At 44.2% G+C, this 22,076-nt stretch overlaps 1 protein-coding gene across 5 annotated transcripts in view; it reads right to left on the bottom strand.

Moving 5' to 3' along the window:
• ZDHHC18 (zDHHC palmitoyltransferase 18) overlaps nucleotides 1-21,963 on the bottom strand; it is a 35,074-nt gene extending 13,111 nt beyond the window's left edge. For 3 of the 5 annotated variants that reach the window (XM_083455726.1, XM_083455724.1, XM_083455727.1), the window contains exons 1-6: nucleotides 19,979-20,442; nucleotides 12,979-13,139; nucleotides 5,218-5,367; nucleotides 2,656-2,793; nucleotides 2,219-2,267; nucleotides 1,206-1,308 (exon numbers count right to left, since the gene is read on the bottom strand). In XM_083455726.1, coding sequence (XP_083311852.1) covers nucleotides 1,206-1,308; nucleotides 2,219-2,267; nucleotides 2,656-2,793; nucleotides 5,218-5,367; nucleotides 12,979-13,139; nucleotides 19,979-20,244 — 867 coding nt within the window. In that variant the 5' untranslated portion in view covers nucleotides 20,245-20,442. Of the gene's footprint in view, nucleotides 1-1,205; nucleotides 1,309-2,218; nucleotides 2,268-2,655; nucleotides 2,794-5,217; nucleotides 5,368-12,978; nucleotides 13,140-19,970 lie in introns of all 5 variants that reach the window. The other 2 variants (XM_083455728.1, XM_083455725.1) reach the window with 2 other exon arrangements.
• Nucleotides 21,964-22,076: the final 113 nt, after the last annotated feature.

Here is a 22,076-nt window from a genome sequence, read left to right as displayed (position 1 = left end):
ATTTGTGAATGTTCCATCACAAACAACTGTATATTTTAATGCTACAAATCTTCTCACCCTAATCCAAAGGATGGAACTTTCAACTGTTTGGTTAGAGGGAAGCCAAGAAGGGGTTTCATGCAAACACTACTCCCTCTCTTGACAAGTTAGTGGCTGAATCTTAAACTTTTTAAGAGGGCTCAAAATGCACAAGACAGCAATTGCTTAGTGCATCAACTGAAATTGTGTGTGTGTGTGTGTGTGTGTGTGTGTGTGTGTGATCTATACAATACATTTTCTGCTGAAAGTCTCCTACAATCCTTTGACTTTTGCACAATTTATAACCATTCAGTGGAGTGCACCATCTGCATTTTTGTATCATCTTAATGTTTTATTATGAAAGTTGGTACATACTGTGGTACCTCGGGTTAAGTACTTAATTCGATCCGAAGGTCCGTTCTTAACCTGAAACTGTTCTTAACCTGAAGACCACTTTAGCTAATGGGGCCTCCTGCTGCTGCCGCGCTGCCGGAGCACGATTTCTGTTCTCATCCTGAAGCAAAGTTCTTAACCCGAGGTACTATTCTGGGTTAGCAGAGTCTGTAACCTGAAGCGTATGTAACCTGAAGCGTATGTAACCCGAGGTACCACTGTACTGACAAGCACATAAATCACACAATGACACTTTGCTATCATAGAGAGCCCTGGTGCTGCATTGTTGCATCATTACCTCTCCACCTTCTTAGATATCCTGGAGATCTAAGAGGCCTTACTCTGGATTCTCCCCATTTACATATATGAAATCTATTGAGGTGCAGAGCAGAGAGTTCCACAATAGAGGAGTGCATGACAGTGATTTGTTCCCCATATATTGATTAAAGTCTTACATAATATAGAATTTTATTGTTCTCTTGCAAGCCAATCTGAACACTTTAAATATAAGAGCAACTAACAAATTCAAATATAAAATAAAAGTCTTTAGAAGCATAAAGGGCTGCTTTGCTCTTATCCCGTCATGAATTAGGACTATAACATATCTCATCAAATAAGAAGTTAGTATAATCAATTAAAAAGTTGTCCTGATGAAATCAGATGGATTTTGTATGAGAATCTGACAGAAATAGTGGATAGCAAGCACCACTTGATTATGGAATTGGTTTAAAACCCTAATAAGGAGTGATTGGGCTTCTATTTGATGAACGGAGATGGAAAAAATATATACTCACATCTTCATTGGTTGTCAAGTTGGAGGCAACTAAGTAAGTGTGAAACCCTGAGAGGCCAAAAATAGACCATACTGAGAAAAAACAGACCACCAATTCCAACACAGTGAGTGAAGAATCAAGGAAGGAACATCAGTATGTGATTGTGGTCAACCCACTCACCCCAAATAGCCCTAGACAAGCATCTTTTCCTTTAGTTTACCACCCCTCAAACCACTTTCAGCATATTTCTGGAAGGTGGCATGAACAAAAAAACTGGTTGATAATTATCATAAGTAGTTCACTAAAACAAGAAACATACTGTACAAGAGGACCAGGATTCAGTTTCTGATATCTCTAGCTATTTATATGCAATATCAGATACCCAGCTTTTCAGTCCTTTAAAGGATTCAATGATTAGTTTAAAGGTACTAGAAATTAGCAGGTTTTTAAAATTTAAAACCCATAAACAAGAAAATGAAACTAACAACAAATGGCGGCAACAAAGTAAAGCAGCACATCATACAGGACAGCCACACAGGCCAGGTTAAAATGAAGACGTAAAAGGTCTCCATTTGACACCAAAAAGAAATGAACATGGCACCAGGCAAGCTGCATCAAGGGAAGTCTGATCACAGGGCTGAATATTATTTCGGCTTTGGGCCACTGAGAATTTGTTTTTCAGATTGAGCACGATTGAAAACACTGGGCTACGTAGTCAAATTTTTACAAAATGAAGCCATTCTTTTTATCAGTCCTAGCTGTTAGGCAGAATTATGTGGACAATTCTGCAAAAAGAAAAAAAGAGATGATTAACAAAGATCGAGCCCCAACGCAAAAGTTTTCTTTGACCAGCTAGAAGAAGATTCCCTGTGTGAATGATCATGAGAGTTTGGCTGTTTCTTGCTTTACCCACTCAGAAAACACATTGAAAGACATTTTAGATTTTAGAATCTGCTATGCTAAACTGGCTCTTTCTTTGTCCCCAACAAAAAAAGGAGGGGAGGGGGGAAGGAAGACCGATAGTGAAAGGATATCTTGCTGGTGTTGCTTTCAAAACAGTGAGAAAATCACTTCCCTGGGAGCCTGCAAAGCAAAAAGAGGAATGAGTTGAACGAAGCCATTTTATATTTCAAGCATGCAAGAGGTCACGTGACACTGACAGCATACAGAACCCTTCTGGAAGCCCAGGTTCTCAGGAAGACTGAAGCAGTGAGGCAGGTTTTGGGCTATCCTGGATAGGTTTGCCTAAATTTAGCACGATAATGCACGTATGTAAAATGTTGTGTTCTACCAGCTTTTAAATAGCACTTTACAGTTGGCTTGGTGTTGTAAATTCTCCCTCCATCCAAAGAGATTGGTGGCATGGTGCATTGAAAAGCATCCTGGCTTGGAAATGTGCTCACCCAGACACTGACAGGGACAGCTGAAGAGCTTCTGGTTCAGAAAGTACTTTATTAAAAGCTATACTTACGCAGGGCAAGATGGGTAATGACACAAGCAAAGATGAAGGCTGTCAGGAAGGAGAGGGAGAGGATGAAGGCATAGAAGTATCGATAATTTCGCTTCCCTACGCAGTTGCCCACCCAGGGACAGTGGTGATCAAACCGTTCTGTGGGGGGAAGGCAACAAGATGATAATATTAGGGTGGTTTACATACCACAAACCCAAGGAAAACAAAAGCAAAAGAAGCATAGCAGCACCATGAATTTGTCTAATTCCCTTTTAAGTTGGTGGCCATCGCTACATCCTATGGTAGTTAATTCCATTAATTCCACTTTATATTGTGTACTATATTCTTTTTTGTCTGTCCTGAATCTTCCAACATTCAGCTTTATTGGATGTCCCACTGGGTCTAGTATTTTGAGGGAGGGAGAAGATGGGAACTCACTCCTATACTCATTCTCTACGCTATGCATAATTTTAAACATTTCTATCTTGTGCCCCCAAAGTTGACATTTTTTCTAACCTAAAAAGTTGTAAGCATTCCTCTCTGGGCAGTTGCTCCAGTTCCTTGATTATTTTGGTTGCCTCTTTCTGCTTCCTTTTTAAACTCTAGAACATCCTTTTTTAGGTGTGGCATCCAGAACAAAGCATTCCAAGTGGAGTCACACAATAGATTTGTATAGTAGCATTATTATATTGGCAGCTTTATTTTCAGCATTTCAAGTATATTTTCAAGAAAATGCACTGCAAAAAAATAATAATACTGGAGGCCACTCTTAGGACCATGTCCTCTTCTAACATATACACAGTGAGAATAATAACTTGATTTTTTTAAAAAAGAAAAAAGGAGAGGGCTGTGGCCATTTTAAGTCACTTTGTCTGAAATCAATGGGTGCTTCTGATTATATCACACATAACCTTGTTGAGGGCTGACCTTTTGGGGGACATTCAGGTGTTGGCTTGGTTGTGGAAAAGCCAACTCCAAGTCTTCCTTTAGCCATTGAGCCCACTGCGTGGATCTATCCTGTTATAAATTATATTCCTTGTCCTGCAGCACTACCACATCTATATGCATTTAAAGACTCCCAAAGCACGGATTTGTGGCCTTACTTGTACAAAAACAAGTACACTAGTCATGTTGTAATATCTGGTCCCTGATCCTATATTCCTCACCCTCCTCTCTCTTACACACACAAAGAATACTGTTTATTTTGTATTTTTATGCTGCAAGCTGCCTTGAGATCTTTGGATGAATATAAAACATATGTCTTACTGAAAAGCCTTTGAATGGCTGCTGGCCATAGCCTGCCCAGAACATGGTTGTTCTGTGCTGCCCAGCAACTCAACCTAACATTACACTTCCTTCGAGTTGGTTCTTGTAATTGCTCTCTATAACCTACATGACTATACATGTACTTGGCTGAGGAAGGAAATCTGTTTTCAGACTGAATTCTTGAAGGTATGCTCATCAGACTGCCTTAGCATATATAGAAAGAGAACGGGAGAAAGAAACTGCGCAATTCAAGCATCCAGCAATCCATTTCATGACTGATTGTCTCCCAGAGACCTCCCCCTCCCCTGAAGCACTATACATCCTGGCAAGAGTTAACAATGTGGGCGTATCCACAGCTTTTGTTCATGTCTTGATATGCCCTTTAATGTTTATTACAATCCACAGCTAAAGGAAAAATTCACCATTACAAACAGCCCAGGAATGGAAGGCATTTAGGGCTGAATTTTCTTTAAAGCAGAAATATTTTTGCAACTTGCCTGTCCCTTGAATTTTCAGCAAGGTTACATTGCGCTCAATACTGTTGTGTCACCTCTCCATAACTACTTCAACAGATCCTAGCATGTCTAAGAACTTGGCAATCTTTCCCAGGAATATACATCTCCCCTTCTCCAAGAGGATGCTTCCCAAATCAGTGCAATGTGTCAGTTTAAATCCTATATCAAGGAAACCAATGTTTTGCTTTCAAAATGCATGTATTTTTGTGTATGTGTGTGCTCAGTGAGGGGAGTACTGTCTAGTCACTGCAATTTACATAAAAAAGAACATCATACACCTTAGAAATTCTACAAGTATTGTGTTTCATGTATTCTTCCTCCAAGACACTAGAGAAATGGCTTAGTTAATCTGTTGCATGTACACAAGAGAGAATCCTGGAGCAATTTAGAACAAGGGATTATTGTTCTTCCAAGACAGAGGCTTTCACGTTTGAAGTCTGGCATTGGAGGGATGGTTACTGAAGCAGCAAAAACAGGAAAATGGAGATGGGAGTACAACAAAAATTGGGGTGGGGAGGCACAACAGTCAATGAAGCCTATCCGATCTGTTAAGCACAATGAAGCCCATCAACCAGCCAATGGAAGTCCTGACCAGCCCTCTCTTCACTCTGCAAATAGACAATACTTCTCTTCGTATGCCTCCCCAGACTCAAATATCATCATTTGGGGCATAGCTGAGATTGATTATGGAAGAGGAGACACACTGCCTCAAATTCACACATTTCTGGCCTTCAGTGAAGCAGGAAGATTAGGTAAGAACTGCAACCCTGACAGCCTGTAAGGCAACTCTTCCTGAACTTACCTACACAGTTGTCACAGACACTGCAGTGGGAGGTCCTGGGAGGACGGAACATTTTGCAAGTATAGCAGTATTTCAACTTCACCATGTATTTATTTATAACAACTTCCATGGTGCGGGCAGGTGGGCGGTAGGTTGAAGTGCCCAGGCTGTCTGCAAAGGCAAAAACATCCACATATTACACTCATCCGAGAAGGGAACACAGGGATGAAGGGAATGTGACCATCTTCTCATCGAGTCCCCTGTCCAAAAGCAGAACTCGCAACTCACACATATGCCATCTGAACAATAAAACGCCACAGGTATGAAACAGAATCCATTTTTGCAGTGCATCTTTTAGAGGCTAATTTTTAAATATGCATTGTTCCTCATGTCTATACAATATTATAACTCATACAAAAAGTGTAGGATTCTGAACAAACAACCCATGTTCAGAACATACACCCTATTTTAAAATGAAAGTTTACTTGAATTAGATTTTTAAGAAAAGCCAGAGTGGAAAATAGATGTGTGAATTACTGACCTCAAGACAAAAAGAATCAGACCTTTCTGATTCTCACATGTCTTTCTCTTTAGAAAGATAAACTGGCAGCCTGATCTTGTACAGGATTTCTCTTTGGATTCCTATATCCAGTCCTTATGCTCTATGGTGCTACAAGCCTGGCTGCAACATTCAACAGAACAGGCCCCTGGCTATAGGTAAGAGGCTTTAGAATTGTGGAGATTTTTTTGCAGCTCTGTAGCAAGCAGGTGCTATATTATGGTCTACCACCAACCAAATTTTTGTGGGCCACCTAGTGTCTGCTGGTTCCTTGGATCCTTGCAAAGAATACTGGAATAGGTGGGCCAGCTATGGTCTGATCCAGCAAGAGCACATCTTATGTTCTTAAGCAGGCTTCCACATCTTTGCTTGCTCCACTAATGAGGGCAGCTAGACAGTCCCTACCCCAATGAACATGATCAGCATCTCTCCTAACTTCCAGGCTTTGAAACTACAGAGGTAGGCAGGGATTGTCCCAGCAACTCTACGACAATCCCTGGCTCCCTCTCCAATACCAAGGTTGGCAACAAGACTGGATTCTTTGACAATTATGTGCCTAAGGTGCCTAAAGCACTTCAGTCATACAGAGCCAAGGGGGCAAGATCCTGCCTGCTTCGTTGCTTCAGAGCTGGAAAGGGAGGTAGGAGGTTTCCTTGGCTGCTACTCGGCAGATGAGCCCCTCTGCCAAACAGCAGCCAAAGGCAACACACTCTCTGCCAGAAAAGGAAGGGGGGTGGCTAATGCTTGATTAAGGTGCATTCCACACATGAAAAAAAGGAAGGGGGTTTCATTAGTCAAGCTGGAGGGCACATGCAGGAATACAGTTTTTGTTTCTTGACTACAAGGCCAGCAAAATATTGTGGACCACTGGCAAGCCTGAATAGTAAGGATCATTTACAACAGATTAGTTGTGCCTTAAACTGTTAAGAAATTCTAAGTAGGTACTCTTGCTTTGTAAATTTTGCACACAGTGATGGCTTAAGATGACTCCAGCAAAAAGATGACAATTCGAGCATTTAAGACCTCCAAAGGACCTGATACAATCTGTGGGCATATCTTTGACATTCCTGCTTTAAGTGCTTTCTTTATAGAATTGCTGCTAGTCAAATCTATAATCTGATCCACTGTGAAACATAAAATATGCCAACTTTCTACCTTATCTCCCTCATATCCAAGCACTTCCAGCTAGCATCACACTATCAGGCTGAAGCTAAGTAAATGGGAGAAGCTACTGAACACAGCCTCCAGACATTTTTTCTGTAGTGCTATTGCACAATAATTCTTAGCATGGCAGAAGAGTTCGTTTTATTTAGCTGGATTCTCAGTGGCATGCAGCTTCAGTAGTTAAATCTGTATTCAGAAAATACAGTTAACATAGAACATAAAATCACAGCCAGAAGCAAATCCAGGCTACTTGGCTATAAACAACTGTACATTTAAAAATCATTTCCTCAGCACACCTCCCCTGCAGATCTAAGGAATTGGGAAATAACATATGGAAGAAGTCATTTCCACAGCAACACATGCTTCAGACCACTTACAGCAGTAAAGGTGAATGCCATGCTTTGAGCTGAACTCAGAAGCAAATAGGAAAGCATTGCAGTTGGGACAGAATAGGAGTAATATGCATTTACATGTGAGTTAGACTCCAACCAGTATCACAACTCTAAAATGCATCTGGACAATTGACTTTTGTCCCAAGTATTTGGTTCCTTACCCTTACAACTCTATTTCCTTCTCCACAACAGCTCCTCATTGTCATTTAAGTTGCAGTTCCATATTGCTGGATAAATTGATTTGCAAATAACTGAATTACACTCAAAATGTAGTTCTTTAGATTTTAGTGGACAAAATGAACAGGGATGAAGTTATAATACGCTTCTTTACCAGCTTTCATATAATAAAATCACAAAACGGTTTAAAATATACATTAAACCAATAAATAAAACCAGTTCTAAACAAGCCAATCAATGTCCATCAGACCTGTCAACAAACCTCCAAAAATGTATCTGAAGAATCAGCAAAGCCACGGGAAAAGGTATTTGGCTCCTCAATCACAAAGCTTGGGCACAGGGAAAGACTGTTTAAACTCACACTTACAATTCCTAATAAATTGGGATGATATGGATTTCAAGTAAGCCATCCTTCCCCTCCTTTTACCAATCCAATGAATTTTAAGATGCAGCATTAAATGCACTTCTGGTGGGAGACTAGATGCTGAATAAAATAGCGACCTTACAATGTTTATATAAGTTATTACTCCATGAAAATTTATCTAGTGTGCCTGCCCACAAAAATCAGTCAGTTCTGATGTAACCTCTCCTCTCCAACAACTTTGTAAGCTTCCCTACCTAGTCACCTACAAGTGAACAGCCAGAAACAAATTATGGCAGACAGCTAGAAGCTGTTTTCCCTCTGTGCTCTGAATCAGAGAGAGAAAGACTGTTTAACTCACACAAGCTTCCCCTCAAACTGCTTCAGAGGAATAGAATGGCAAAAGGGCTGGGCAATATATCGTCCAAAACCGGTTTGAAGTTCACATTGTGATGATTGTTTCATAATATTTGAGCTGGCAATATATTGTGAATCACAATGTGTATAAGGGCTAGGCGATATCTGGTTTTCAACATCGTGACAACTCACCAGTTAAACATTGCGAGAACTCACTAGCTAAACATCGCAATAACTCACCAGCTAAACACTGCAATGTTATCACCAGCTAAACCTCACAATATCACCAGCTAAACATTGCAAACTACCACAATGTCTGAAATAAGGATGGAACTATACAGAGGCAAACAGGACAATATCCTGGCAACTGCTACTAAGGGGTCTAAAATGGATAAATGACAGTATTATCAATCATCACACACTTGGTTTCATCAGTAGGCCAAAATGCATCCCAACAGGACTTTTGGTTTTGGGCTTGGCTACCAAATGGTGGTATTCAGGACAATCCAAAGTACGGCAATGAGTCATTAGTGAATTCAAATAATCTGGGACTGCCAGAAGGCAGGAGGCAGAGTTTAGGAGGCAGAAGCAGCAGTGGCAGAAACAGCTTGCCATGACCGCAGTACGTGTCGGCAGTAGTAGCGACAACCTGCAAGGCCTTGCGGCGGCAGAATGAACAGTGGCAACTTGCGAGGCCTCAGGGTGGCACAAGCAGTGGTGACCTGCGAGGCCTTGTAGCAGTGCTAAGAGTGATGGCAGTAGCGGCAGCACCCTGCGAAGACTCACAACAGCGATGGGAGGCAGTGGCAGCCTGCAAGGACTCACAGCAGTGACGGGAGGTGGCAGCTGTAGCGGCGGCGGCATGCAAAGCCTCAAGGCAGTGACAAAAGGTAGCTGCAATAATGACACCCTGTAAGGCCTCACAGCAGCAACGGAATATAGCTGCAGTAAAGGTGGTGGCCTGCAAGAGAGTGATGGCAGCAGCCTGTGAGGCCTTGCAGTGGCGATGGGAAGTGGCAGCAGTAACAGCATTAGCCTCTGAGGCCTTGCAGTGGTGACAGGATTTGGCAGCAGAAGCGGTGGTGGTCTGCGAGTTCTTGCAGCAGAAACCTGCTGGGACTTGCAGCAGTCACAGGAGGTGACGGCAGTAGTGGCATCCTGCGAGGCCTTGCATCAGTGACAGGAGATGGCAGCAATAGTAGTGGCAGCCTGCGAGGCCTCGCCGTGGTGGCAAGAAGTGGCGGTGGCCAGCAAGTCCTCCTGGCAGTAGTGGGAGTTGGTGGCAGAAGCTGTGGCAGCTTGCCTCAGCGAGGCCTTGCAGGCCACCTGTGCTTCTGCTACTATCTCCTGCCACCACTGCAAGACCTTGCAAGTTGCTGCTACTGCCACCGGCATGACGATGTCACCGCTTCTGCCACTGCTACAAGGCCTTGCAGACCACCACTACTGCCGCCACCACAAGGCCTAACTGGCTGCCACTGCTTCTGCTTCTGCCGCCCACTGCCGTGCCAAGGCTTCACGGGCTGCTGATTATTGTGCCACTGCTGCCAGGCTCTTGCTGCTTCTGTGCCCTCTCTGTTAATAGTTCTGCTGCCATCAGACTGCTGCCTAGCAGCCTGCTTGCAGTCTCAGATTATCTGTATTCACTATAACTCATCACCGTACTTTGGATTGTCCGGAATACCACCATTTTGTAGCCAAGCCCAAAACCAAATGTCTCATTTGGATGCATTTTGGCTTGCCTGCTGCTAAAAGTGACCATGAGGTGATTGATAATATCATCATTTATCAGTTTTAGACCTTTAAGTAGTAGCAGTTGCCAGGACATTGTCCTGTTCGCCTCTGTGTAGTTCCTTATTTCAGATATCACGATGTATCATGATATTTAGCTGGTTATAAATTGCAATCTTGAAAATCAGTTATTGCCTAGCCCTAAACAGCAACAATAAATATCTGGCTCAGATGAGGAATTGGCAGAAATGATCTGACAGCTTATCACCACCAAGGCTGAAACACAGGATAAGCTCCAAGTTCAACACTCACTATGCCTGCATCAGAATTTGTTCCAAGCCACAGTGCAGAAATGAGAAGGCTGGTACAATATTTAAGCCAATAGCAAAGGTTGCAAGGTTTTTAGCTGGGGCAATCAGAATAAGATCCACTATTTGACTATTTATTCAAAATGCTCAAATGTATTTCATATAATTGACTTTTTATTTCTATTTTTTGTATACCATATTGTTGTTTTATTGTTACGGCCGATGGCTGATGCAAATAAAGATTCATTCATTCATATTTAAGCCAATAAATTCGCATCTCTTTTCCTGGTCACTTCATATTTATCTTTTTGACAATTTTGGCGATTTAAATATAATTTGTTGTAGGGACTGGTGTGTATCACTATGCTAGTCTGCCCAGTTTGATATGAAGATGAGTTTACTGAATTAGTTAATGGTGGATTTCATCTACTATTTTTGTACTAATGACATGTTTTTATTCTGTTTGCTGTTGTTATGGAATGTTTGCAGTTGCCTTGAATGTCACTGGCAAAAAAGGAAGCATAGAGATCTTTTGGAAAATCTTGTTTGCTTTAAAAATTAATGAAAAAGTATTCATTTTGCTCTTGGTAACTCTGGACTGACTGCTCAGTGAGCCACCATCACAACACATAATGGGTTGCATTTTTTATTAGTAGAAGTCACAACAAAAACAACCCAAGTTTTGCAGTAGGGTAGAGCAGATGTCCAACCGGTCGACCGCGGTCGACAGATAGATCCCCGGGAGATGGGTCTGCCCCCCCCGCCCCCCTCTCTCTGTCGCTCAGTCAGGTCTAGTGGGCGGTCGTTTGGCGTCTGCTGCTGGTGATTGGGGATACAATAGTTTCATTTAGCGCTAGACGCATTAATTAGCAGCCTATTAGGGATTTTTGGCATACTCTCTTTAAAAAAGCTCAGAAACTCTTCTCTCTCCCCTCCAAGAAAAGCTCAACAACTGTGGGGAATCATCCCCAAGAAAAGCTGAACAACTCTGGGCAATCCTCTCCTTCCACACACCCCATGCACGCTCTTCCTCCCTCCAATGACAATGGGTAGATCACTGCCAGTTTGGGGTTTTTTTTACACTGGGACTAGGTTGCAGACTCTTAGGAGTTGGACATGCCTGGGGCAGAGGAAACAGAACTATGTTTTTTGTTTTTTTTTTTGAAATAATTTTTATTAACAGGCCAATCACATCACATTGTTCAAATCACATTAATTCCAAATTATACAGCCAAATTTTAAAATTTTTGGGGGGTACCCATACATCAAGCTCAGCACGAGTCCAAAATTCCAGATGACTCCAGACATCACTTATTTGCTGCTTTTATTAAACAGTTCCATCCAGTTCGATTCGGATAGACCTTCTTTCTCTTCTTGTTGTTATCATTTATTCCTTTCTTTGCGATCTCTGATGGTTTTCACAAACAGATTGAAGATTTGGCGTCTCTGTGTGGGTTTTGTGCTCTTCCAAGCTCATATTATTCAGGAACGACCTCTGTTAGTCTTCGGTCGGTCCATTATTTTTCCTCAGGCTAGCCCAATAAATCAGACATTATCAGGGGCTCTGTCAGGTCAAACTTGCATTCCAGCCTTCTTTCTTTTTCAAAGTCCTGAATCTCCTCCCCCTCGTCTGTTCTCCTGCCAGCCTGTCTTTGCGAGACGCCATGTTTTTTTAACTGCGTCATAGGAATTTTCCTCCTTCTCGCCTTTCAATCTTCTCGTATTGTAGTCATTTCCCCCACACAGTTTTAAAGTTCTGTTTATGTTTTTTTAAAACGCGACGATCTTATTTCTTTCTAGGGTGGAGGATTATTGTAGTCATATCATGCAAAGGAATTTAAGAGAGTTTTTTCCTCCACCCCCCCCCCTTCGTTCCAGCCTTACGTTCTCATGGTGGTAATTCATCAAGAGATTTACTTATCCATCCATCACTCCCGATCACAGAGATGCATTAGTCAGCAGTCCTTATCTCGAGCCTTACTTGATATATGTGCTTCAGCCTTCTTCCGATCCGTTATTGCCAATTAGTTCCAATTATAATTCCAGGCTGAAGCAACCAGCACGCGCTGATTGGAATCGGCGTCGGGAAGATCTGATTCCATCGAGGGCTTTTGCCAAGTGTTCCACACCCCCGTCTCTCGGATCAGGGGGTGCATTATGAACACCGCTGGCAGGGCAGCCCCCCCCATACCCTTGGGGGGGTAGGAAGGCTGCCTACTTCCCATAGCAGCCCCTTAATACCTCGTATGGGTCAGAGAGATGTTATTGTCGGCCATCTTCCAACGCGCCACCTAGTGGCCCCCCGGAAACAGAACTATGTTATCTGGCTGAGTCATTTGGGAAATTGGTCATGTGACCTATGAAGGGTTAGATCCAATAGGAAGCTAGAGACACCTGCAATTCCCTTATTTGAAACATACACAATCACCATTTTATGATCCAGCTTCCTACTACAATGAATTCACACTCCTAGGTCCCCAGGCTTCATCTCTCTCGGAGATTCTGGAAAGGCAATGTCACATAGGATGGGCCTGCTGCTCACTGTCACCACGGGTTTTCCCTAGAAAAGGTTTAAGCCATTAGGTCCCTCCAGTGAAGATCTGGCAACTGCTTTGTCTCCCTTCATGATAGCCTCAGGAAAATGCTCAAACAAGGATGTTGCATACCATGAGATCACAAGCAGAGCTTTAATTTTTTTCCAAGGATGTAGAAGAATGACAACTAGAACCTCACCTATCCATTTCTCCAGGTCTGCAGCTTCACTGGGGGTGGCTCTGGGCAGGATACCAGGATCTCTGAAACTGGTCTGCAGCAAACAGCTGATGACAAAGAGGAACAGGATGCCAGCAATGATGGGAATGGCCAAGGTCAGGTTGCGAGCCAAGAAGGGACAGCTGAAAAAAAGAACAACACATTTTTAAAGTAGGGTCTCCATTCACCACACAAACACTACACTCGCGGACAGTTTCTTTTAGTTGGCCACTGGAGCCAACAGATCATAACTTCTTCTGATTCTACCTTGCAAAATTCTGTAGATCTTTTAGAAGAATATGATTAAGGACCACCTTGCAAATAAGCTCACAAAAGTTACATGTCTGCAAAAATTACTAGTCGGCTAAGAAGCAAATTGCCTGTGCATCCATGTTCGTTGTGGAGTTGGGACAGAGTGGATGAGGGACAGATTGATCTACTGCCCTTTCCCTTTATGAAGTTTCATATGCCTGTCTACATAAAACTCCTGGTCACCTATGCCTGCCAGGCAAATTGCTAAATGCAAGGCTGGATTAAGGGGAAGAGTGGACAGCAATAGCTATCTTATGAGGTAAGAATCATTTATATCAGTCATAGCTTATTCCTGGAGTAAATCCTTCCCTACTACACAGTCCTTTTAAAATGTGTTTGGTTTTTTTTGCTGGGGGGAGTTATTGGGTATAGGGCGGTATATAAATTCAATTTTTTAAAAATCTAGTTTTTCCTTAAATCCTGAAGAAAGCAAATCTACAAACTAGAGTTACTTTATTTTCCCCTCCTTTTTTCAACACATCTCCACTAAGTTCTTTCAAGTGTAAGCTTGATACAGTTTCTAAAGACTGTTTAGTCACAGAGCTGATGCCCTCTTATCTTATTAACCTGCTGTGTATATATCCACTTTTATCATTGTTTTTTATATAATGGATACAGCTCCATTTTTAATGAACAAATAGTTGAATATCTTTTTAGATTTCTATCACAGAGATATTGTGAGGGAGGCCACAATTATTATGTTTCATTGAAGCAGAACAAGGACTATGAGGTAAGTTACTTGTCAACGGCTACCCAGGGCCAGTGTGACTGCATGAGACTTGACAATGCCAATATTTGTCTGGATCACATTGGTTCACAATTATTAGGTGTTGGAAAACACAGTGAATCCACTGGTTTGAGCAAGCTTCACTGCCTCCAGCAATTTTGGATCACCTTGCTGAAGCACAGCTATTTCCCCCTTGCTCTTTAACTCAAGGTTGACACGCCACCAGACCCTGTGCCTCCAGCATCTACTCTGAGCTATACAGTTGTACCTTAGTTTCCGAACAGCTTAGTTCTCGAGCATTTTGGCTCCCGAATGCCGCAAATCCAGAAGTGACTGTTCTGGTTTGTGAACTATTTTTGGAAGCCAAACGTCCGAGAGGGCTTCCATGTCTTCCTATTGGCTGCAGGAGCTTCCTGCAGCCAATCAGAACCTGTGCTTTTGTTTCCAAACGCTTTGAAAGTCGAATGGAGTTCCAGAACAGATTCTGTTCGACTTCCAAGGTACGACTGTACTCTGGTCCACGAAAGTGGGTGGCCAGATTACCGGAACTGTTGCGTCTGATGTTAACAAAGCCAGATCCAAACAAGACTTTTTATAAAAGAACAGTAACTCCATCTGAATCCAGAGGTGGCAATGGCATTTAAATCCTTATTTAGGGTTTCAATATATGAGACCACAAGTATAGTCCAAGGCCATGTCACCATATCTGGGAGAGGAGGAAATTAGCGAGGGAGAACCTGATCACGCTGGGCCTGGAGTTGTCAAGGGTAACCATGGCATTCTTTTTAAAAAGGAGAAGCAGGGTGGGTGGGAGCTTGATTTGAGAAGTGGGAGTGAGCTGTGTGTCATGAGGTAAATTAATACTATTTCTGTTCTGTTCTTTTCAGTAAAGAACAGATTTTCAAGGGCTGGGGTTGTTTGGCAGAAAGACAGCCACAAAGGCTGCAGAAGGTGCAGTGAATGAGCTGATACTAAGACTATGGCAGAAGCACAGTTTATGACAGAGGCTTGTCAACTAACCAGGGAAAAATGTCCTTGTCTGATCCTGTGTCTTTAAACGGCAGTTTGGTCTGTGAAAATCAACAGGTGAAATTTCACACAGCTTGGTGATCAATATTACCACTTCTTGGCATCTGCCATTCGAAGCACGGCTGCAGAGACCAGCTAAAAGCCCCACAACCCTGCTCAGTGGGGGGAAATTCAGCACAAGCCCTGCTTCCTCTGAAATGTTTATCATGAGCAGGATGCAACATATAACATATGTTTACTAATCCCTACTGATTTTAGTGGATCCTAAGCAGCTACTTAAGCTTATCTATGTAAACAGGGCTGTTTCAAAGGCTAATTAGGATTGATTGATTGATTTTATATATCGCCCTTCATCAAAAGATCTCAGGGCAGTTCACAGAATAAAATACAAGATAAAACACAAGTAAAAAATTAAACCAAAACAACAAAACAATACCCCCCTTTCCCAGATACATTTAACAGGCTGTAGTATATTAATCAGCCAGGTTGAAGAGGAACGTTTTCCCCTAGTATCTAAAATGTATATACTGAAGGCGTCAAACAAACCCCCCCTGGGGAGAGTGTTCTACAAACAGGGAGCCACTACAGAAAAGGCCCATTCTCATGTTGCCACCCTCTGGACCTCAAATGGAGGAGGCACACAAAGAAGGGCTTCAGATGATGAACACAGAGCACAGGACAGTTTATATAGGGAGAGGCGGTCCAGAAATGGATCATCTCAACAATAATGTATTTATATTTGCATGGATTCTGGAGTAACAGCCTTTGAACCCAGCACACTGGCTGAGGAAGAAGCACGCTTCCCCCTTCATTCCCACCCCTACTACAGATAACCAAAAGCACAAGCCAATGGAAAACAGCACAAACCCCCCCTGCCAGCCAGCATCTTGCAGTCTGCCTTGCAGCCAAGGCAAAAGAAGCATGGATTTGGCTGAACAGTGGGCAGAAAGGGGAAGTGTACACAAGCGAAAGAATGGCAAAGGTCCCGTCTAGCCCCAGCCCTCCAATCTGCAAAACTACATGGCTATGAGTAGAGGAGAGAGCCCCTAGTTATTCCAAGGCACTATTTCACTTTTCAAAATCACATCAACTTTTGATCTAGCAGGGGAGTGGGAGAGAAAATTCCAGAGAGGAAGCTTGTCAACTTAAGGAACAGCATTAATATGTCTTCTGAAGCAAAGTCAGCTTCTGAGAATATAAAGTCAAAGCTGAAGGTGGTTAAGGTTTTCTGTGACCGCAAACAACTGGATGTAGATTTACAGGCAGCTAGGGTACTGCGGCTGGTCTCTGTTTATGTTTAGGTAGTTGACATGTGTGGTGTGGTACAGGATGGCATGGGGCTAGTGCTACTGCATACAATGAGGGAATGCCACAATCACACCAGTACCAAGATCCATCCACAGTGCAGGTCACATGGGCTGGATAAACATATTAAACTGGCCCACAGTTTTGCAGTAGCAAAGACAAAGCTTACAACTCCACTCTCCTAATGGCTGGAACGGAATAACAGGGCCTAGCTGCTAAAACTCCCAAGATTAAATTTCTACCAAAGGCAAGGAGAGCTGGACACGCAAGCAGAGGCTTTAGACAAAACCAGCACTCTGGGGAATGCACCGTTTACATAAGGAAAACACAGAACACCCCCGCCCACTGCAGAAGGACTTTACTATTATAAGCACTGATAATCACACGGACTCCCAACACATACAAAAAAGCTGCCCAAATACTTCCTGATACCTAGTCATGAGAGGATTAGAGGAATCTGATGCATCTCCCAAGTTCAGTTGTGAAGCCACACCAGATCAACACTAGTATCATCTGCTGCAGCTGTCCTTTGATTTCCCTTTTGTGCAACCAAGGGCAGAGGAACATGTCATAAGCCCTTCACATACATCCCTGAATCCTCCACTACTTTTCCTTCCCCACAGTGGTGCTAATCCCAGTGGTCCGAGAGGGTGTAAGTAACAAAAGATGCCGCCCCTTAAAGGGTTTTTAAACAGGGGAGCCAAATACCATTCTTGGCAAAACACCAGATACCACAACGTGAAGCTGGTACACCGTATGTCCCCCTCCCCACACCCATTCCTGGCTAAAAGCCTCTAGTCAGTGTCTAACAGAGATGTCTTAATTGCACGTTAGAAGGAGATTAAGAGTTGTTTCTCATGATATGGCAGGCATGTATTTAAGCACTCACCTGTTAGTCATAGACAGCAAGGAACCGGATGCCAGCTCTCAAGCTGCCTACACACTTTGGTGGACATTTACAAGGTTGATATAGAAGCTGCTGGAGAGTGCTTATGCATGGCAGCTGAATAGGCTGAATGGTCCCCACACTGCTGCCAAACAACTCTAGCAGAATGGGAGACAGGCCCTGCAGACCTGATACAAGCTAGCGGTCTCCATGTGGCAGCAGTATCTTGGAAAACTGCCTCAATTCTATGCATTAGCAGGTAAAGGTAAAGGACCCCTGGATAGTTAAGTCCAGTCAAAGGCTGCGACGCCCATCTTACTTTTCAGGCCGAGGGAGCCGGCGTTTGTCCACGGGCAGCCTTCCGGGTCGTGGCCAGCAAGACTAAACCGCTACCGGTGCACAGAGGACCGTGATGAGTGCCAGAGCACATGGAAATGCCATTTACCTTTCCATCGCAGAAGTACCTAATTATCTACTTGAACTGGTATGGCATAAGCTGGTACAGAGCAATGGGAGCTCACTCCATCACGCAGATTCAAACTGCTGACCTTTCTATCATACTCATTAGCACAACACTGAACACACACATACACACCTGACTCACTTCCACCTGCCTTTGCAAGAGAGCTAGCATGCCTTCAGAAGATCTTGTTTCCTCTCATATAAACACAGCCCACAAGTGGCTTAGAATATGAACACAAGTCAGACAGGGCTCAGTCAAACGTTCACTTGCATGAACATCCAACTTCATGTATGTAGCTCCTAGTGGCTTTTTGCATTCTCCCTGCCCCATAGACAATTATGCTTCTTACTCTGCAAGAAGACCACAATGAATCGTACCCTTTCTAATGATGTCATGCATTTCTACCTAAGCTCTGGAGCAAATTTAAGAAGTGGCAGTCTCTCCTATGGTGTCATCTGAAGTTAACTTCTTGAATGTTTGTGCTATTCACTGAAAAACAACTTCTTAAATCATCCCAACCTCAGATCTTACTTTCAATGAGTCAAGTCAGCTTTCTTCACTTATGTTAGCCTAAAATAACCAATGGTGAAAAGATTCACTCAGGTCCATTCATAGGGCACTTGGAAGACAAAGTGGGGAAAGAGAAGCACCGCCCCCTTATTTTCCTATTAGAAGAAATGTGCATGCACACATACAGGCTGAGTGAGATGAGAAGCCCAAAGTCTTGCACATTTGTTTATTTTAATGATGTACATCTTGCCTTTCATCTTTGGTTATGATCTGTCGTAAAATGCCTTGGAGGATCCTAACAATTCAATACAAAACTGCTAACACCTTGGTGGCATGGGAGGGAGGGGGCTGAGAAAGATGGTGGAGGAAAGGGATGTCAATACCTCTCCCCAGTTTTCTGGTATTCCTAACACTGTGACTGTTCTTATTATGCTTTTTCTTACAATTAAAGCATGCAATGCAGGTTGCCTTCACTAGGCAGTATTTTGATGTGCCTTTTGTGTGGGCTGTGGGCACCAAGCAAAGTTTCTGCATTTTCAGAGGAGAGCTATGCCAGCAGTAAGAATGTAAGAAGAGGCCAAGTGTTACTGGCTCAGCCTCTCTCCACAACACATTATTTTAAGGGCTTTTAATGGGCTACTGCTGCCAATGGGAATCCCACCAGTGGGAGAGAAATTGAACTCTGCCAGATGTTTCCAGGATGATCTTGTAACAATTGCTTTCTCACACCTAACATATCTCACAATGTTGATGCAAGAATAAATTGGCGGGGTGGGGGGAAGCTACCCTAAGCCCTAAGAAATGTAATAAGGGGGGGGGGGGGATTTAGCACTTATCCAAAAGCAGGAACTTAATTACAGCAGTGGCACTGGAATCACAAAATTCCCTCCCCTGTTGGGGTCAGAAGTAAGCACACCCTCCCTTTCAAAGGGAGTGTAAAAACCATGCCTATTTCACTGTGCCTTTTCAGTACAGTGGTACCTTGGGTTAAGTACTTAATTCGTTCCGGAGGTCCATTGTTAACCTGAAACTGTTCTTAACCTGAAGCACCACTTTAGCTAATGGGGCCTCCTGCTGCTGCCACACCACCAGAGCACAATTTCTGTTCTCATCCTGAAACAAAGTTCTTAGCCTGAGGTACTATTTCTGGGTTAGCAGAGTCTGTAACCTGAAGCATATGTCACCACTGTATTATCTCGTCTTATCAAGTAAAGCTTTGGCACAGTGCCTTCACACAAAACACAGTACTGCAGCACCTAACAAATATACTGGGGCATACTGGTTTACTGCTCAGAAAACGCCATCAAAAAGTGGCTCCTAAATCTTACCTACATCTACACAGACAGTTATATATGTTAAGCTTCTATTGACTAGATACTAGCCTGGCGAAGTGGGGCTCTAGTCCGCAATCCTATGCACCCCTAAAGTGGGAGGAAACACCCACTGAACACAGCGGGACTTTCTAGAGGCAAAGGTTTGATTCCACGCCGCACCTGGCCAGCCTTCCAGTCGCCACAAGGCGCAAACAGGTTACACCCTCTAGCAATTAGCTTAACCTTAAGCTCGGTTGCTGCCGACGGCAATAACGAAAAAGGTTGACTATGTGGAAACACTCTGCGACCCCTTTGGGAGCAGGGGTTGGAAAGCGAGGTCACGGTTTTGCAAGGAAGTAAATAAATGTCAAAAAGCAGGAGGGGCGCTGGGTGTCCCCCCCACCCCCCAGCCTGGGCTCCTTCACTCACGGACTCACTCGAAGGCGAAGAAGAGGCCGCTGGTGACCACGATGAGGCCGAGCGTGAGGAGAAAGACGCCGCTGTGCCGGGCTAGCATGAGGCGGCCTCCGCAGTAGAAGCGGTTGCGCCCGGGGAAGACCTCCCACTTGCGGCGGCGCCCGTGCGCCGGGGTGGCGGCGGCGGCGGCTGCTGCCACGGAAGAGGCTGCCGGCGCCGGAGGCTCTGAGGAAGGAGGAGCGGCCGGGGTGCCCGGCGGGATCTGCCGGTACTCGCATTCCTTCATGGTGATGGCGCCGGCCGGCCTCCCCCGTCCAGACCCCACCGAGCGGCGGCAGCGGCGGCCTCTGGCGCAGCCAGGACCGCCCGGCAGGCAGGCAGGGAGAGTCCCGCTCGGCAGCTCCGTCGCCCCGCCCTCAGCGGCGGAGGGAGAATGAGCCGGCCGGCGGGCGGGCACCGGCACACCCCCCCCCTGCCCGCCGAGGCCTCCCGCCGCAGCGCCCCCCTCGCGCTCGCCGGCCTGAAGTCCGCGCTGCAGCCGCCGGCCTTGCCTGAGCAGCTCCCGCCGCCTTGCCTCAGGAGGGGGGAAGAAGCGCGCACCACGGCCCGCCGCCGCGCAGGCAGCTCCCTCCGCTTCTTCACTCCGCCCCGCTCGCCTCCCCTCACCCACCGCGCTGCTCTATACTGAAAACTCCTTTGTCTGCAAGTAAAAGGCCTGTCGGGCCTTCGGCTTCCGAGGGTTCAAGGCTTTTCCCGCTCTCTTTAAATTGAATTCCGCGGGAAGTGACTCTGACCGCGGGGCAGAGTGCCGGCGGCGTCCTTTTGTAAAGATACAAGGCTGGTCCATTGTTGTTGTTGTTGTTGCTACACATCAGTATCCCTTAAATGCTGTTTCCCGCAAGGAACAATCAAGGTCCTTTTGAGCATCTCACAAGCAGGGCATGAAAGCACTGTAACCGGTTTTCTCTGATTATTGCATGTTCCCAAGAGCATTTGGTACTCGACTCTCTGAAGGTGGAGGTTCCATTGACTATCATATATAATTTCCCCTACTTCTAAAGATATGGAGAAAAGACCCATTTCAATGGGTCTTCTCTAAGTAAAACTTAGTTAAATGCTACCCTTTATTCTCACACAAGAGAAGCTATATATGTATGTCAGAAAGGTTTATTGTTTACAATGCACTGTTTTAAACATTTTAAACTTACAGAACTTCTTGCCTATTAGGTAAACATGTATTGTTTGTCAACAGAATTATGTACTATCCCTTCAAAGCAATATGTTCCCATTAATGAAAATTATGCTGCATCCTGTACAGAAGTCACACTGTATATAAGACAAATATGGTTTGCTGCACTAGTGAAACAAAGATGTGGTTGGAAAAGGGGGAAAAACGTTTTTGTCTCCTGTGCAGTGACTCACGTCTGCATCTGTGTTGTATTCAGCTGGTAGGTTGCACTTTACATGCTGAATGGGCTACAATATCAAATGGTAATCATACCTGGCTTCCCCTGGCAAAACGCTCTTCATTGTGATGGGTGAGCAGAGGACAGGTTTGAACCCTGCATGCAGCCTTGTCTGAGAGGGACTGCAGTGTGTTTGCTCTGTGTGCAAACATACCACTATGGGATCCCTGTCGAGTCCAGGCACCCCAGTTTACAAACTCATTACAAGTGTTACCACAAAGTATCCCACTTAAGTTTTTTCCATAGGCATGAACGCAACCATTCACTTACATCAGGTGTAGCCAACATGGTGTCCTCCAGATATGTTGGACTTCAGCTCCCATCATCCCTAACCACTGGCCATGCTGGAAGGAGTCTAACATCTTTGCTACCTCTGACATAGACGGTGGAAAGCAATTACACTCCAGGGCACCATGGAGAGCTTAACCTGCTCCTTGTCCCTCCTAATCCAAACCTTTGAAAATCAAGCATATTCCTATCTGCATGCCTTAGCTCCATTTCAGGTTCTGTTTCTTGGTCACACCAGAGTGTTGTTATACATTAGACAAAGTGCATATTTTTAAGAAAAAGTTTCGTGAAAGCTGTTATGTGCAGGCATAAATAGCAGTGATGACTTGTGCCCAATCTATCCCCAACTGCAGTTCATTTTCAT

Source organism: Podarcis tiliguerta (assembly GCF_965153285.1).
Source record: "Podarcis tiliguerta genome assembly, chromosome: 8".
In the NCBI taxonomy this organism is placed as follows: domain Eukaryota; kingdom Metazoa; phylum Chordata; class Lepidosauria; order Squamata; family Lacertidae; genus Podarcis; species Podarcis tiliguerta.
This window is presented reverse-complemented; position numbering and strand designations above follow the sequence as displayed.